Source organism: Girardinichthys multiradiatus, chromosome 3 (assembly GCF_021462225.1).
Source record: "Girardinichthys multiradiatus isolate DD_20200921_A chromosome 3, DD_fGirMul_XY1, whole genome shotgun sequence".
Classification (NCBI taxonomy): Eukaryota; Metazoa; Chordata; class Actinopteri; order Cyprinodontiformes; family Goodeidae; genus Girardinichthys; species Girardinichthys multiradiatus.
Window position 1 is genome coordinate 38,039,304 of NC_061796.1, and position 18,921 is coordinate 38,058,224.

The window sequence follows — 18,921 nt, forward strand, 5'->3', positions numbered from 1 at the left end:
ATTAGTATAGCTTTTTTTTTTTAAATGTACTCACTACTCTGTATTATTTTTCAGTACTATTTATAAATAATAATAAAACATAATAGGTTTTGATCAAATACTATTATAAATTCTTGTCAAAACTAAAATTTTATAGCGTTAGGGCGATTACATCATCACCGCCCTCGCATCCAGAATGCTCGCCGTCAAATTGACGGGCTTGGGTGTTCTAGTAGTGTTAGAATTCTGGGAGTCCTAGTGTTAAGGTGATTGTGTCACGTGATCACATGACGTCACTCACATCACTCGGCGCTGATTTTTGTGTCCGCCATCAACCTGCTTCAGAAGACAACATTCACCGCAGGCCAGAAGATTTCACCGAAACTCCGGTTTACGCGAGGTAAGGATTAAATGTTTTATAATTCTGTGTTAAGTACAGCGTTATCTGTTTGCAGATTGGTTTGCGGTGTGATGGAAAGCTATTTTACAGACTTTTAATTTTGAATTGGTTTTTGCGGCAACGTGGCTCGAGCTAGGTTGAGACTTTTAACAGCTAAATTGATAGTTTGTAGGCTGGCGAAAATAGATATTACAAATAGCCATTTGAAATTAAATGTGTAAATTTTGTTCAGTGAAGTACAAATAATGCTTTAACACAACTAAGACAATAGAAGCGCCATGCTCTGTTAGCTGCAAGCTAATTTAAAACATTTCCCGCCACCATTACAAGTGCAAAGTCAGGTTCATGTTGATTTAACATAATGACAATGAAGAATCTTGAATGTGGCCTGCCGACCATGGTTGCACTCTTGCTCACCACAGAGGCAGGTTGATAGAGCAGTTAACCAACTTGCATTTTGCACAGGAGGTTACATTTTAAGGCAATTTTATGTTGTACAGCTAAGTGAAAATAACTATGATGTTATGGAATGTGTTACATCCTAACATATTCCACATCCTCTGTTCCTTCTTCACTCTCCGTCAAATACAGAACAACTCCAGTTTTCTGTTCCGGTCCATCTGGCTCCGGCCGGGTCAAACAATGTACCTCTCGTGCATGCTCTCTTCGGGCTCCATGGAACTTGGAGCGGAGCACAACGGAGTTACCGTGGATGTAGTAGGTAAGCTTTTCATGGACTGGAGCGGAAGATGTGGAATCTGCCATGCTGTATCTCAACGGACATGTTGTCTATCTACAAATGTAGTCAGTTTAGTGCAGTGTTTCTCAGTGGAGGAGTCTGGTGACCTAGTGGTCAGAGCAGGGGCGTTCCGGAGAGGACACAAGGGGCCGGTTCATAGACCACAGGGACCACAGACTGCCACTCTGGGTCCCTGAGCAAGACCCTTAGCCCCAGAATGCTCCTCAGGCGCACATAATGGCAGCCCACTGCTTCTTAAGGGGATGGGTTAAATGCAGAGGACAAATTTCATTGGAATGCACAATTGCAATGACAAAATAAATATTATCAATTTTAATTAATTAGTGCTCACTGTCCTTCATGCTTTAGATTAGAGTAGAAATATCCTTCATTGTCTCTCAGTGGGGACATTCAGGTGTATTAGCAGCAAATTGACAGGCAAGTCTAATTGTGAAAATTCACAGAATGGAAGAAATATAAAAAAACAAAATAAGACTGTACAGAAAGGGTAAATTTAGACAAGAAAAAAATTTTAGGTATTCAAAGTGGCTTGCTCATATTAAAATAAATCTGCAACTGAAAAACATTTGAGTGTTGCATGAGGCGGTGTCTGAGCAGATCTCCTGCCCATCATAAGATCAACACAAACACAAATGACAACCAACTATTCAAATTTGTGGCCCTTCCTGGAGTCATTCTTGAAGGTAAGGTAAGTTTATTTATATAGCACTTTTCAGCAACGAGACACTCAAAGCGCTGAATCACCAGTTAATCTGACATTCATGTTTTTGCACTGTTTGGGGAAGACTTAATACCCAAAAAGAACCCAGTCACGCTAACTCTTATGATGTTCTAGTTGATTAAGTATGCTTAATAACATACACAAATAATGCTAATTTACCCTATGCTTAAACAATATAGGAAATCTCAATCTTTTGTGTTAATAGGTTTCTGACGAGGTCAAAGCTGTAGCCATTTTACTGAACTGGGTAAGTTCGAAAATAAATACTGTTCTAATTTTTTCCATTCATTTTTTTCAAATTGGATCAACAAAACCTAGTTTAAAATACAGAATTATCTGGAATCTTTGGATTTGGATGTATACCTACCAATGTCATATATTACTGTGCAGATTGCAATGCAGTTAATAGACAAGTTAAAACTTACTGGCAAGACTGCATTTATTTTAACACATTCTTTAGTAATTGTAAACGCAATTGACCTGAAACCATATAAATATCAGGAGTAAGATAGGTGTTGTTTTTTTCCCTAGTCTTCCAATGAATGTGGACATGCAAAGACTGTGGTGCCTCTGTTTCACGAAGATCTGATCTTCTTAAACATTATAAGCTTGAACATGGACATTATGGACGTCTGCGGTCTTACCCGTGCATCCATTTCAACTGCCCATGTACTTACAAGACTTGGAATGCCCTTTTGTGCCACTTGTCAAGATGTCATAAGCCATCCTCACAATCTGAACTGACCATGTTAAAGAGTCCCTTATGCAATTGCAATCAGAGTTCAACTTTAAAAGACTTTTTTCAACATCTAGCTCAGCTTCTGAAAAACAGTGAAACTGTTTTCTGTGTGTTTCAAGGCTGTTCATACAAAACTAATATGTACGGTTCCTTCCAAACTCACAGAAGCAGGAATCATGAGGGTTGTTTAGGAAATGAGTTAAAGCCAGGAATTCTCCAGTGGCAGGGGTCAAATGTAGTTCCTTCTGTTGAAGGTCATTCTTTTAACAGTACAGAAATTCATAGTGAGCCTTCATGTGATGTGTGTGCAGATGAACTGAGTGACTCCAATTGTGATGGTCAGGAATTAAATGACCTGTCACAAAACATAGAGCTTAAAGTTGCATCTTTATTACTGAAGCTAGAACATGTTTATCTTGTTTCTAGCGTGGCTGTTGATTAACTTTTGCAAGAGTTTGACTATTTGGTAACTACTGCTTCTGTCCCTCTTGTCCATCAAAACATAGTTCATTACTTAGAGAACGGTGACCATCAAGTGAATGAAGCATTTCTGAAAGAGTTAGCATCCACTCTTTGTAAGTCAAATCCAGTTACAACTTCTTTCAGTGGTCATGGCCCTCTCTCCACTGCCTGGAAGCGAAAGTAGTATTACAAAAAACATTTTAATATTGTAGAACCTGTGGAATTTGTATTCGACTTCCAAAACAGGAAATCGTTCCAGTATGTCTCTATACTAAAATCTTTACAACAAATTCTAAGCTCTCAAGCATTATTGGATAAAGCAACCAATTTGAAGTCACTCTATCCCATTCAGTCAAATAAAAGTATTTATCAATCATTTTATGATGGTAGTAATTATCAAGAAAGTTTGCTCTTCTCAAAGGAATGTGCCATTTCACTTATATTTTATGTAGATGATTTTGAAATCTGTAATCCATTGGGCACTGCCAAGAAACAGCGCAAAATTTGTGGTCTGTATTGGGCATTGGGAAACGTATCTGCTAGCTGTCGCTCATCACTTTCATATAACTATTTATCTGCACTTCTTCATAAAGATATGAAGTCCTATGGTTTTGAAAGGGTATTAAGACCCTTACTTGATGATCTTATTATACTGGAACAGCAAGGACTCTATATTGACAAGTTGGGGGAAAATTTGAAAGGCTTTGTCCATTGTGTAGTTGCTGACAATCTCGCAGCACACAGTGTTGCAGGTTTCATGGAAAGCTTTTCTGGCAAATATATTTGCCGATTTTGCACAGCAGAAAGTTTTGACATTCAAACCAAAGCAGTAAATTTTTGATCCTTTTCTCTTAGAACCAGGGATAGTCATGCGTCACATCTCAAGGTTATTGAGGAAAACTCATTAATTAGTCATTTTGGTGTAAAAAGAAAGTGTGTATTTTCCGAAAATCTGTCATATTTCAGTGTGACTCAAAGTTTTTCCCCCAGATATAGCTCCTGACCTCTTTGAAGGCATTATTCCTGTAGAGATTGCTCTTTGTCTTAATATGTTAACTTCTAAGAAATATTTTACATTAGCCAATTTGACTGAAGAAATTGCAACTTTTCCATTTAAGTGGTCTGATAAAACCAACCGTACCCATCTTGTGCCTCTCAACTACTCAACCAAGAGAACAATTGGAGGAAATGCACACGAGAATTTCCCATATGAAAGGATTCTGCCAAAGCATCACTACTTGGAGCATTATCCATTGTTGATACGCCAGTTTGGTCCTCTTGTTGCACTATGGACTATGAGATTTGAAGCTAAACATAGTTTCTTTAAAAGAGTAATCCGCCACACAAACTGTTATAAAAATGTATTGTATTCATTGGTGCAAAGGCACCAGTTCCAGACTGCACATAATCTGCACATCTCAAGATTTTCTAAGCTACTTCTTGAGGTTACAGATGTTTCAGCACTGCCCCTTGATGTACTGAATAAAGACATTGTACTGGCAGTGAAACAGAAATACCCGCATATGGTCACTGTGAACCTTGCAAAAAATGTGACCTACAATGGCTACAATTATAAAAATGGAATGATTGTTGCTCATGGGTCAGTTGCTGGACTCCCAGAGTTTTGTGAAATTGTGTATATGGTTGTTGTTAAAGGGACACTGATTTTCATTGTAAAAAAAAATATGGATGCCTGGTACATGGAGCATTATTGTGCCTATGACTTGGTCATACAAACTACTAAAGACTTCAAGCTTGTTGGAGTGGATGTACTGGCAGATCCCCATCCTCTGGCTTACTACATGGTTGGTGGACAGCACCTTGTCTCACTGAAGAGATACATGCACACATAAGGTTGTATATCTTTTGATAAGGGGAACTTCTAAATTGAAAAACAAATGTTAAAACAGTTTCAGTCTCTTGTCTGATAATGCACCTTTTCTAAGAAATGCAGGAGTTGTTGATAATTTTGTTTGGATCAAATTGGTACATTTTATATTCATATTTGTTAAAGCTCTGCAACAAACTAAGCAATTTGCATTTTAAAGCTGAATAGGTTATACTTCAGAAGACGTGCATCGTGGGTGATTATCAGATAAGTTATGCAAAGTATACATATTTTGAACAGAATTTGTTGGAATCTTCAATACGTTTTTTTGGTGGCAATCTTTTCTCATATGGTCATACCGCATTTAAAACATTTACTGTCCTTTTTGTCCATTCATTTATTTTCTATACCCGCTTCCTCCATAGTGGGAAGCTAGTGCCTATCTCCAGCAGTTTACGGGCGAGAGGCAGGGTACACCCTGGACAGGTTGCCAGTCCATCGACGGGCAACACAGAGACATACGGGACAAACAACCAGCACGCACTCATTCACACCTATGGGCAATTTAGAGAGACTGATTAACCTAAATGTCATGTTTTTGGACTGTGGAAGGAAGCCGGAGTACCCGGTGAGAACCCACGCATGCACAGGGAGAACATGCAAATTCAATGCAAAAAGACCCCCTGGCAGGATTCGAACCCAGGACCTTCTTGCTGCAAGGCAACAGTGCTGCCAACTCCTTTTTCTCTATTTAAAAAAATAAAAATAAAAATTTGCCCACGAACAAATTAGGCCATAGGAGGTTGACTCAAGCACATTTTGAATTGTGACTTTATCACCAAAATTTTGAAGGGGGGGCATCTTTAACCATTGATATGTTTTATACGAATGAGATGTGCTTAACGGGTTATTTTGTATTATAACATGGTTCTGTTTCTATCCTTTTTTGTTTTTCTTTAACAGATTGTATTGGATCAAGTCAGCTGATTTGTCAGGGAGAAGACCTGCTAAGTTGCGAGCTATTCTGAATCCTGATGACACCAGAAAGTTATTCCTGCCTGATGGAATTCCAGGGACAATGGAGCAGCTCTTGGATGAGATTAAAAAAGTTTGTGGTTTAAAAGGAAACATAAGACTCCAATACCAAGACAAAGACTTTGGAGATGCACTTGTAAACTTGACATCAACTGAGGAACTTGGTGATTTGGCAACCGTCAAGATTATCCCCATAAATGATTGTAGCCAAGAAGATAACCTGACAATCTGTGATGAGTCTTTTAATTCAGATGTCATAGAGGTCTTATCCTCACCCTCTAGCTCTGTCTCCACAAGAACCCAGATGTGGCCAAGAGAGTTTCCAATACCCAAATTCTCTTACGACACAGAAATACAGTTAGAAAAGGGAAACACAGTGTTTAGGTCAAACATGACAAGGTTGACAATGTGTTCAAAGACAAAGTCAGACATTCTGGAAAAGGTAGCTGAAGAAATATTCAAGTACAAAACTTATCCAACAGATGTTGACTTTAGTGACGTTGCTGAGGCACTAATTAGGAAGCACCCGTGCCTGTTTGAGCCTGGTTCATACAACGGCTGTTATGGGTGGAAACAGCAACTGAAGACAAAAATGGGAAACTACCGAACTCAGCTGAAGGGCATTGGATGTTCAGAGTTACCTGTAAATTCCCTCAAGTCCAAAGCTCCAGAAGATGCATCACCAGCAAAGAAAGTGAAGAGACCCAGAAGGGGAGAGGCCAACCACATACCTGAGATTCCAACAGGAGAAACTTCTGAAAAACTGGAAAATGAGAGGCTGTCACTGCTCCATGAAGTTACAAAGCAAAATAATCGTGCAGTGATAAAGGCCAAAATGGCCCAGACATTTTCATTGCGAAGACAGGAAGTTGTGGAGAAGGAGTTACATGTGGTTAAGCTGAAAGCAAGGTGGCCTGCATTGTTCACAGTGGATGAGGTGAGGAATATGTTCCATTTTACTAACCCCTGTTCACATTTTTCATAGCCATCTTAACAGAAAATGCTGTCACTGCTTTATTTCTGTTTTTTGTAAAGATTAACTGTGAGTTTCACAGAATTACAACTGTCCCCCTTCAGCCACGATTCCTGGCTTTCTTGGACAAGCACCACAGCAAGCTGATTGAGATCATTAGAAACAAGGGAGGGATTGTCAGAGAGAAGACACGGGATATATTAAAAGTTCTTGATCAGGTATAATTGATCTAAAGGGACATATTTTGGTTTTTGAAGTCTTAATTGCATTGTGAAAATTGGTTTTTGGAATGTTTGTATTGTAAATAAGAAGATTTAAATGTTTGTTTACATTAAGCCTTTGTTTTCTCTCTCCCTTAGAACCTTGACGTGATGCTAAAAAGAGAGTGTCTGCTTAAGTGTCTTCTTGTGTACCTTGGAGAAGATGTGGACCAACTTATCAAGGAATATCTGGTAAATATAGTTGTATTTTTCACTTAAGCTAAACATTGAAATGTAGTATCAGTTACATGTTTGAGTACACTTATGTCCATACAGTATTCATACCCCTTGAACTTTTCCACATATTGTCACATTCTGGTCGGCCTTCTATCACCTAAAGAACATCTCCAGGATTAAATGACTAATGTCTCAGCAGGACCTTAAAAAACTAATTCAAGCGTTCATCTTTAGTACAATTGATTACTGCAACGGTGTCTTCACAGGTCTGCCTAAAAAGTTGATCAGACAGCTGCAGTTGATCCAGAACGCTGCTGCCCGCGTCCTCACTAGAACTAAGAAAGTGGAGTTCTAAAGTCCCTACACTAGCTCCCTGTAGCTCAGAGAATAGACTTTAAAATACTTCTGTTAGTCTATAAATCACTGAATGGCTTAGCACCAAAATACATTACAGACTTGTTGTCAATGTATCAACCCCCCAGACCTCTCAGGTATTCTGGTTCAAATCTACACTGCACACCCAGAACCAGAACCAAACATGGAGAAGCAGCTTTTAGTTCTTATGCTCCACTAGTCTGGAATAAACTCCTAGAAAACTGTAAAAGTGCGAAACCCTACGTTGATTTAAATCAAGATTAAAAACGTATTTGTTTAGAGTGGCCTTTGAATGTGTTACCTAAACATTATTAGTAAAGCTTTCAGTCCAATTTTCCTTTCATTTTCTTATCCATCATTCTATTCTATTCTCTTTATTTTATTTTTTAATTGCCTCTGTTGTTTGATTTTCTGTATCATTGTAATGTTTTTCCTTATGTACAACGCCTTGAGTGCCTTATTGCTGAAAAGCGCTATATAAATAAACTTGACTTGACTTGACATTAAAACCACACACATAAATATATTTCATTGGAATGTTATGTGAAAGACCACATAAAATGGTATACAATTGTTAAGTGCAGAGAAAATTATAAATTATTTCTTTTTTTTTTTTTTCACAAAAAAACTGAAAAGGGTATTGTGCAAAAGTATTCAGTGCCCCTGAATCAATACTCTGTGGAACCACCTTTTGCTGCAATTACAGCTGCAAGTGCTTTAGGGTATGTTTTAGGGTATGTCTCTACCAGCTTTCAGCATCTAGTGACTGAAAGTTTTGCCCATTCTTCTTTGAAAACAGCTCAAGCTGAGTCAGATTAGCCTAAGCCTGCTTTATATGTCTCCACAACTTTATCCCCGACTTCATGCTTATGTTTTACAAAGCTAAATCGAACCTGAAAAAGTTTGTTCAAAAGAAAAAAAATTGAACCTGAAAAATTATTCTGAACGTCCCCCCAAAAAAATTGAAAACTGGAAAAAATGTTGCAACTGAAAAAAAAGATGTGAAACTGGAAAAAAAAAAGTTTAAACTACTTTTCAGATTCAAGTTTTTTTTTTTTCTTGTTTTTTTTTCTAACTTGCAGATTTTATTTTTTCGACTTCAAACTTTTGGCCCTGTTTTGGCTTGGGGGGCGGGGCCTCAGATCACCGGGGTGCGGAATAATGACTGACAGCTCAACACAGCGGCCGAACAACATATTCCCAGCTGTTGCATTCAGGGACTGTGGGGACAGGAATTATCTGTAATACATCATCGATATTCTATATATGTGTGTTTGGTTTTGAAAGATAACATGCTTCACCGATAGAAGCAGCTTACGTGAATACACGACACGCATCTCAGAGGAGAAAATATTTTCTTGACAGATTTGCACAGAATTTTAAGTCAGTGCTGGAGCTTTCCCATGCTCACAACATAAAGCAGAAGAACCGCCAGAATAAGCGGCGGGAATGAAACCAGATGCAAAACAAGCCGTTATTTTCCGAATATTGTTATATAATTAAGCCTGGACTTGTTTTCACATGGACTGGACTCGGGTTTCGGTTTCTTGTGCATTTTTGATTAAAACGTGTTTGGTCTTCATTTTGTGAAGTGACTCACAGCCAGGGGCAAACTGGCATACGGGGCAACCAGGGATATCCCCGGTGGGCTGCTGGCTTGGTGGAATGGTGGTTCACATCAGCCTGTGAACCACTCACACTGAGCCTGGTTCTGGTTCTGCTGGAGGTTTCTTCCTGTCAAAAGAGTTTTTCCACTCCACTGTCGCTACATGCATGCTCAGTATGAGGGATTGCTGCAAAGTCAAAGCCAACGACTGTCCACTGTCGCTACATTCTCATTCAGGAGGAGTGACTGCTACAAGTCACTGACTGGATGCAATCTGGTGGGTTTCCTCAGATTGAAAAACTTTTTAACCAATTTGAATAAATAACTGAATCTGACTGCACTGTTCAATGGTTAGGATTAATTTGAATGTATAAACCTGACATGGAAGCTGTATGTTTTGACTGAATTGACTTTGTAAAGTGCCTAGAGATGATGCGTTATAAATTGGTGCTATATAAATAAACTGAACAGAAAAAATTGTCTCAAAACCATAATGCAATGGTAATTATTGGCTCATTAGATCTTCCATTGTCAAAGTGTGGAAGTGGAACTGACATTACAGCCAAATATTGCGTTAGGAAAAGTGTCAGTGGCAAAGTTGCAATTGACAAAACTGAACTTTGAGGGTATACTAACTCTTAACCTTTTTATGTAATTCTTTTCTTTTAAGTATAAATATTGTTTTATAACAATTTTTTTTTTCAAAGCTAACACTACTACTAAATTCACAGTTTAAAGGTAAAATGTTTGTTGTGAACAATGTTTTCACAAGTCACATTTTCCCACAACCTGGGACCAATGTCTAAAAATTTGAGTGATGTGGATAAAATGTTACACCATAAACTGATTCATCCATAATATTCTAATTGTTTTTATTAGGTTGCTCAGCAGGATGAAGCTGAACTCGCCCTTGCGAAATGTACAATGGCTGTTCGTCATCAGAGGCGAAGAGGACACTCTACAGGCGCCATATGACATTGGGATTGTCATTGAAGGTGTGAAAGTCCTTAATGAGTTGCCATCAGTCGCACATGCATGTGCTATGCTATTTGGCTTGATCTATACTCTCAACTTGAGCTATCCTGTAGAGCTCAAATACACCTTTGATGCACTCCAGAAACTGTTCATGGAGATAGAATCAAAGAAAATGACATGTAGAGTCTGTAGTCTCAGTGTCAAGCTCTAAGCTTTGGATCATCCAATGAGACATTTGGATTCTACCTTTTTTGTCTTTTATAGTTTATTTGCAACCACATACACTTTAGGGAAGTGTAAATAATTTCTGTTAGATTGCATTGAGGAGGAACAGACCTTTAAAGACAAACTAAGTATCTGTCTTCTTTTTTTTAATTGTTTAAATGGTTCTGTCTGTCATTCATCTTAGACATGTTTGCACGGTGTTCTAAATGTTTTTGTTAAAAGCTGTTACATCACCAATCTCAACTTTGTGTGAGTGAGATGTTCAAATTGAGTGTATTTTTGAAGAAGTCTAACAACTAGTTTATTGATGAAGGTCGGGTAGGTATTGGAGGGACAATCACTTCACTTAATGTTGTTTGGTGTATTTTTATTTTATTTCCCTTTTACTGTGTAAATAACACTGAAGTGCTTTACTTTGTAATTTTTATTGTAATGTTTTTTTGTACATGAAAGAGAGCCTTTGTTCAAAAACACACCATAATATATGGGGAGAAATTATCTTTATTTCTAGCAAGCTAATTTAGAAAATATCTTGGTTTTAAGAAATTCTTTGTTTTTTGTAAAACCAGAGCTTTTGTGAAGTTGGAGAAATAAAGGTTTCTTAGAATTTGTTTTATTACACTGACTGAAATTTATAGGTTGATAAAACTTTAAAAAATTGCATGTAACAAATTAAAGTGTTTGAATTAACTAAGTCCAAAGAACAAATGTACTTGGAACTCACTCAATCTATCATGTTTTACTAGAGTAAGAAATTGATTTGTTTTTGAAAGGAAAGTGAGTTGTACATGAAGCCGGAAATCAAGTTGTGCCAAGGTGAAAAATCAAGTTTAACTTAAGTGAAAAAATGAGTTTTACAAAAGTGTTAAACGTTCATAATCTTTGGCAAAAATTATATTTTTTGTTTGTTTCAATTTACATTTATGATTCAAGAAAAATATTTTCTTTTGTCTTACAGTAAATTAAATTTCACAGTTTTTATGATATCAGAATTATGATTTGAGTAAAACTGATAAATTTAGCTGTAACAAATTAGAGTAATTTTTTTAAGTTGGTTCAAAGTAAAAAAAATTTTTCAGTGGAGCAGGTTTGGAGACAGGGAGGAGAACCATATTAGCAAGTTTCACACAAAAAGATGCAAGTTAAAACAACAGTTTGATGGAGCTTGTATGGGTCCCGGAAATAATTGTCGAGTCACCAGAAAAGGGTAAGAAATAATTTTTAACTATTAAGTGACACAAAGTGGTTCCACTCTAAAATGCTGTATTTACAGGGTAATCAAACTTTATGTGGCCAATGTTTGTCCATTTTGTCTGTCTGTTTTTGTGAAATGAATGTCTGTTTCATGTTATGTAAAAATTAGGGTATATGTGGCAGGATACATTTTATTTAAATTGTTTTCTTATGTGAAACTAATTGAAATTTTGAGTTTTTAGGTCTGGAGAAACAATTCAAACAAGAGGTAAACTTGGGAAGCAGTCCTGACCAGGCCATGGACCGCCTGCTTGAAAGGCAAAAACATTTTAAACTGTCTGACGCTCAGTGTTATTTATTAAATAAGGTATCACAATAATTATAGACTACAAGAGCAGATCTGATCCTCAACAGTACCATAATAATATTAGGTCAGTTCTTTATGATAACACAAAAGGAAGTGCCCGAAAGGGACAATCTTTCTACTCAAAACATGATTTTAACAGATGCTTTGACTTTTTCCAGTCAGGTTCAGAATGATCAAATTAGACTCAAATTTAACACAAGATGAAATGCTCCTTAACAGAATTACTGGGCTGGACTGATATGGAAAAAACTTGAGTTAACTGAAACAAACTTTAGTTACTTGAAATAAACACAAAGTGTAATTTATAGCTGACTGAAACTGTGCTGTGTGTTTAAAACTGGGCAAGACAAACTAAGATTATAAGACATAACATGCATTATTGTGTGAAAGGTTTTATGAGCTGGATGGGAAAAACATTGTCAGAATGATAATGAGACAATTTTAAGGCAAGAAGCTTTCAAACAATATTAAATTTAGGATTTTAGCCCAACCAGTTAGACTCAGATTTTATCCGACTCCAAAAGACGATTTTTCGAAAACTTTACAACAATTAATTGCAGTGATTAAACTTGGAAAAACTTTCACTCATTTAAGACTTACAGCAGGAGAAACAAATGCTGTTAGCTTTACATAATTTGAAAAGAATAAACCTACCATTGCCTTCTGACAAAATTAAAATTAATGTGCCATACTAAAACTTAGTTTTCACCAAAAGTGGTAGTTGCATTAAATGATACAGTTGATTTAATTGATGGAATTAAAAACAATAAAATCCCTGGCGGATTATACATACCGATTTATGTCGGGTCAAGTCCGATTTGTTTGTATGGCGCTTTTCAACAACAAGGCACTCAGGATGCTGTGCATTAGGAGGGGCATTGCAGTGATGCAAAATCAAATAACAGAGGTAAGAATAGACTGATGGATAAGAATATGAAAGGAAAGTTGGACCCGAAACTTAACTTATAATGTTTAGATGGCACAGCCATTATTTATGCATAAATAGGTTTATTGTGGTAGGCAGAAGTACAAATTAATTTTCCAACTTTCACTACTTGATAAGAGGCCAATTATCCACAGTGTGTGTCAGACCACCAGGTGCTACAAAGGTAGGCTATCCTTTCCTTTTTTTGAAATGATTCTGTTTATAACTAATCTCTTTGCTTTTTATCTTCTTTTACTCCTTAATAAGCTGGTACACAGAAAGACTGCAATGTTGTTTATTTTTGTCTTCTTTGTCAGTCAGTCATTTTCTACCACTTATTCCATAGTGGGTCGCGGGGGAGCTGGTGCCTATCTCCAGCAGTCCATGGGCAAGAGGCAGGGTACACCCTGGACAGGTCGCCAGTCTATCGCAGGGCAACACACAAACAACCATGCACACACTCATACACCTAAGGGCAATTTAGAGTTACCAATTAACCTAACAGGCATGTCTTTGGACTGTGGGAGGAAGCCAGAGTACCCACACATGCACGGGAAGAACATGCAAACTCCATGCAGAAAGACTCCAGGCTGGAAATCGAACCCAGGACCTTCTTGCTGCAAGGCAACAGTGCTACCAACTGCGCCACCGTGCAGCCCTTTGTCTTCTTTGTATATAATAATAATGGAAATAACAATGTACAAATATGATTATGTGTTGTGAAAGGAAGATGGTGAAAGAAAGAAAAATGCTGATTTCACTACCTAAGTTTGTGATTTCTTGTTTGTGTTAATTTGTTGCACTGGGATGACTGTATGATCAAACTGTTTATTTTCAGGTATTGCCGGTCACAATACTCATGATTTCTCTGGAAAGGTTGATGAAGAGTCATCCCATTATAGTGCCTGATGATGTGAGAGATAACCCTAAACATTTATTTTTCTCCTAGGTGAAGAAGGCCTGAAAAGGTGGCTGGGACCAGCCTGACAAATGGGTCCATTGACACATTATTACTTAGAACATAAGATTTCTGGGGTTCAGGAACAATAGGAATCGAAAGATTGTGTTTGAGGGTTGAAAACGTGTGGTTGAGAAGAGTGTGACAGGAATGAATGAAGGTCAAGGTATGAATGATGAATGATGTGGACCACATGAGTGATCTCTGTAATCATTCCTCTGCCTAAATTTAGATTAAAGGAACTAAAAGTTAGAAAATGGTTGAGAGTCGTTCATTTAAGAGTCTTTAGATAGAGTATGTGATTGCTTCTGGGGACCAAGGACCAGAGGAGGTCCGAGGCGTCTGACCACCAACAGGGTGCAGTAGCTCGGACAGAGTGAAAGTCCTTCTATATGGTGTCCTCTATCAGACATTCCCTGTTCATACTTGCCACTCATTTAAGTTTCTCAAGTCTGTCTAGCTGCCTCCCCCACCACTGTATTCAGTTCACTTCTAGATGATTATCAGTGGACATTTGCCTTTTTCTTCACCCATGTGTCCAAGCCATAATGTTGCAGGTCCAATGGCAGAATTCCCAAAACGATAGCAGGCAAACTAAGTGGCCTGGTACCAAGTACTTTAATGGACCACCTTTTGTTTGAACATGGTATTCATTATGGAGATCCCATTCCTATAATAGAAGTCCAACAACAAAACACCTCTCAGATTTAGACCATTTCTCCCAATCTCACCCCTCCAGTTGACACAATCATTGTCCACGTGGGGATTGAAGCCATCCAGGAACACAGCAGAATTCCTAGATGACGCCTGTGTTTGTAAACTATCCAGGAATGACAAGAAATATGGTTAATCTGAACTGCTGTTTTGTGCGTAAGCATAGAGAGCAGACAGAAAATTTCCTCTTCCAATTCACACCCCCAAAGAAGTGCCAAAGAAGTGACCCTCTGAGATACAGGGGAAAACTTTAACGTTAAACCACTCAGCCAGGGTCTTGTGAGTGTCCCTACAGCTGCCTGACCCGTGATCCCTGCAATTGCTCAATGAGAGCAGAGAAGAAGAGAGTCCTGTCCCTCTTCAGAAGTTTGTTTCTAGAGCCTAAGCTGTGTGGAGATGTTTCCAAAGATATCTAGTTGGTAAAGGTCAATCACACAACTCTGGCTCTTTTCCCACTACATCCAAAAACTAATCATCTATTGGTAAAACGATGATCTCAGAATTATACCTGCAAATTTCAAATCAAATTTCCTGGAATACGTCCAGTCTATACAATACAAACTGGTTTTGCACCAAATGCAGCACTAATTGTGAGAGGGGGGATTTAAAAACCTTTCAAGAGAAGATAAAAGTAAGCTAAAGTAATTTTGTGAAATATTGGCTAAACCGATACCACATTAACTTTTAAAGCATTTATCCAACAGAATGTAAAGAGCAATTACTGTGAACACATACATTTAATGGTAAAACTGTATGAGCGTTCTTGAGAAAATACTCTGAAATGGTTTCTGATTAAAAATAGAGAGAACACAAGCCATCAGAGAAATTCCTGAAGTATGTTTACAACATTACAAATTGCACATGAGGTCTCTTGACTTCTTTTGAGTTCTTGTCAGTATCTTCTAATGTATGTTTAGATTTATCAACATTTTCAAGGTTAAGTGAACAGTGACATACAGAGCAGCAAACAAAGCACATGAACCAACAGGTAATAGTATGCAGCCCACCCATTCCTAAAAGAAAAATAATTAGTGCTGCTGTGTTCATAGAAAGACATGCTTGTTTATTTTCCTAACTCTTTAATAAGCGGTTGGCTGGGGATTTTCCAAAGAATCAGAGAAGAACCCTAATGAGATTCTTTCATACACCCCCTCAAAATGTTTCTGGAAAATCTCAGGGCTGCATATGATGCGTGAACACCTCATTTCAAAACACTGTTTTGGTATGATCTGAAGTCTAAAATCCTGTCATATTTATGGGTAGCCAGGTAGCTAATACACAGAATCTTTTCAGTTGTGCAAAAAGCATTGCATTTTAGAATGGTGAGGTTTATAAATACTAATGACCCATGTCTCTTACTTTTTGTAACATCTCACACCTTGACCATCCAACAGAATCATCTACATAAAAAGACAACTGATTGACTTTTCCCAAATGCATCAAATCTCACGTGATTTCAGAATGGCACATCATATTGAGGTAGGGAAGAAAAAATCTAAGATGATGACAATGTGAGCCATTTCTTCTTTCGGCTGTAATGGGGAATGTGAGGTCCCTGGCAAATAAAATGAATGAACTTGGCTGGAGCTGACAAAGAAAAACACAGCAGAAAAATTGGAATGAAACATGGCCCCAGGAATGTGTTATAGAGCCCAGTTATTAATGACTGGTCTTTCAGACTGTAGCTACAGACAGCCAGTGTGGTAGATACATCTAGCTCCTTATGAATTTATTAAGCCTCTGAAGCTTTTATGTACAGGGTTTCTATGCAGTTTTAAGTTAAGTCTGGGAAAGTATGGAATTTCAATTCATCATTTTCCAGGTTGTGTATGGAATTTTGTTTCTATGTTAATATTAAATGTAAAACTTAAAATAGCCTTTTAACACCAAAAATGAAAGCCTTTGGGCATTGTGTTGTTTCATGAACTGTAGGACATACAAATAATAAAATGTAACTCAGAAAGTCAGGTGTTCTTCTGCTGCAATTTCTTTTTAAGTGGCAAAATTGTAAGAACCAGATATGTCAACAAATCATTGTACCCAAATCAAGTTTTAAGTCTCATGACTAAAATAAACTATTTCATTCCACATTTCTTTCAGCTGGGAATTCAGTCCTGTACCGTTTTTCTGTAGGCCTAATTTAACACAAAAACATTTAACAATTCTCTGTTAATCTTTAGGAATTAAGCTAAACAGGCAAAAACTCTTATTACCTGTTTTACAAAAATTACATTAAATAAAAAAGATATGATGAATTATTCATCCCATTAGAAAAACAAATGTGCAGCTATACACAAAATAAGAGAACAAGATCAACTGCTGCTAATGTAAGGGATTTTATTTTGTCTTTTCAATTAGTTACTTAATGTCTGATTCAAATGCTTTTTGAGATTATTAGAAAGCACAGTTGTACATGAAACCCTTTGTTGTCAAGTCATAACAGTAAAGATGTTCCATCACAGGCTATAAGAATGAGGTGCAGTAATAAAAACATTAAAGAGACTGTTGACTTTTTGAATGAATGGAAGAGCTTTTATTTTGAAACTGAGAAGTTTCTTTGTAATGATTCTGCTAGCTTATGAGAGAGGGAACTTACCAGAAATTATTTAAGTTGCTGTTAGCATGAAGCAGCACAAAGTTCAGTTGCAGCTCCATGTATGTGGTCATTATTATAAAAGGTACAGCTAGCATAAAGCAATTGTTATAAACCCTACATTACCTACTTGCTGCAAAAGTATGCTGGCTAATTAATGAAATGCACAATTTATCAAGGTAACATAAAAATCCAGCACATTTGGAGCCTTGGCCTGTAGCTCACATAAAGGCTTGCTTTAACTCTTAATTACAAGAGATACAGTTCATAAACAAGACCTAAATTCCAGATCACCAGTCCAAGTCAAGTTCTAGTCTTAAAAGCACCAGTCTAAGTCAAGTCTAAAGTCTTTCTTGTTGTGACTCCAGTCTAGGTCTGAAACTGAAGTCAACATCTCTGGTGTGAACTCTGTATGTAGTTATCTACAGGGGTTGGACAATGAAACTGAAACACCTGGTTTTAGACCACAATAATATATTAGTATGGTGTAGGGCCTCCTTTTGCAGCCAATACAGTGTCAATTCATCTTGGGAATGACATATACAAGTCCTGCACAGTGGTCAGAGGGATTTTAAGCCATTCTTCTTGCAGGATAGTGGCCAGGTCACTATGTGATACTGGTGGAGGAAAACGTTTCCTGACTCGCTCCTCCAAAACATCCCAAAGTGGCTCAATAATATTTAGATCTGGTGACTGTGCAGGCCATGGGAGATGTTCAACTTCACTTTCATGTTCATCAAACCAATCTTTCACCAGTCTTGCTGTGTGTATTGGTGCATTGTCATCCTGATACACGGCACCGCCTCCAGGATACAATGTTTGAACCATTGGATGCACATGGTCCTCAAGAATGGACCTCTTGCGTCCACAGTTAATCCTGTTGGATGTGGTTCATCCTTCTTGGTGGTATGCTGACAATACCCTGGATACCGTGGTTCTTGATACATCACAAAGACTTGCTGTCTTGGTCACAGATGCGCCAGCAAGACGTGCACCAACAATTTGTCCTCTTTTGAACTCTGGTATGTCACCCATAATGTTGTGTGCATTTCAATATTTTGAGCAAAACTGTGCTCTTACCCTGCTAATTGAACCTTCACACTCTGCTCTTACTGGTGCAATGTGCAATCAATGAAGACTGGCTACCAGGCTGGTCCAATTTAGCCATGAAACCTCCCAGACTAAAATGACAGGTGTTTCAGTTTCATTGTCCAACCCCTGTAGGTGCTCATTCATATTCACCATCATATAATGACACCTTCTAATCTCTGTTTATTGTTTGGGATTTATTCAGCTCTTTACTAATGCCACATTCTTTTCCAATAGCATATGATGTTACAATATAAATCCCTTATTTGGGATTAATAGAAAGAAAGATTCAGATCTGTCCAAACCAGTGAGTTAAAAGTAAGTCATGTGTTTCAGAGTGTGCTGGCAGGCATGAATTGTAACAAGTAGGTGTATGACAATCAGGTTGATTCACAAATTTATGACAGTGCAGCTGTATTATTCATCACAGCAATGAGCGTTAAGTTTTAAATTTAAATTCACTGAGCAAAAAGAAGCCAAACTAACAGATTGACCTTTAGAAGCATTTATGAAAAATCCCATTTGACATTTGAAGGGTTTTTTTCTCCATAGGCACAAAATTGCTC

The 18,921-nt window shown here is 37.6% G+C and overlaps 1 protein-coding gene across 1 annotated transcript; it reads left to right on the forward strand.

Annotated features, from left to right (window-relative positions):
* Nucleotides 1–276: 276 nt before the first annotated feature.
* Nucleotides 277–11,095, forward strand: LOC124866210. The gene is made up of 6 exons (XM_047361900.1): nucleotides 277–379; nucleotides 971–1,100; nucleotides 5,853–6,861; nucleotides 7,002–7,115; nucleotides 7,257–7,349; nucleotides 10,195–11,095. The coding sequence occupies exons 3-6, from the start codon at nucleotides 5,968–5,970 to the stop codon at nucleotides 10,288–10,290; spliced, it is 1,197 nt and encodes a 398-aa protein (XP_047217856.1). The 5' UTR covers nucleotides 277–379; nucleotides 971–1,100; nucleotides 5,853–5,967; the 3' UTR covers nucleotides 10,291–11,095.
* The last annotated feature ends 7,826 nt before the right edge of the window (nucleotides 11,096–18,921 follow it).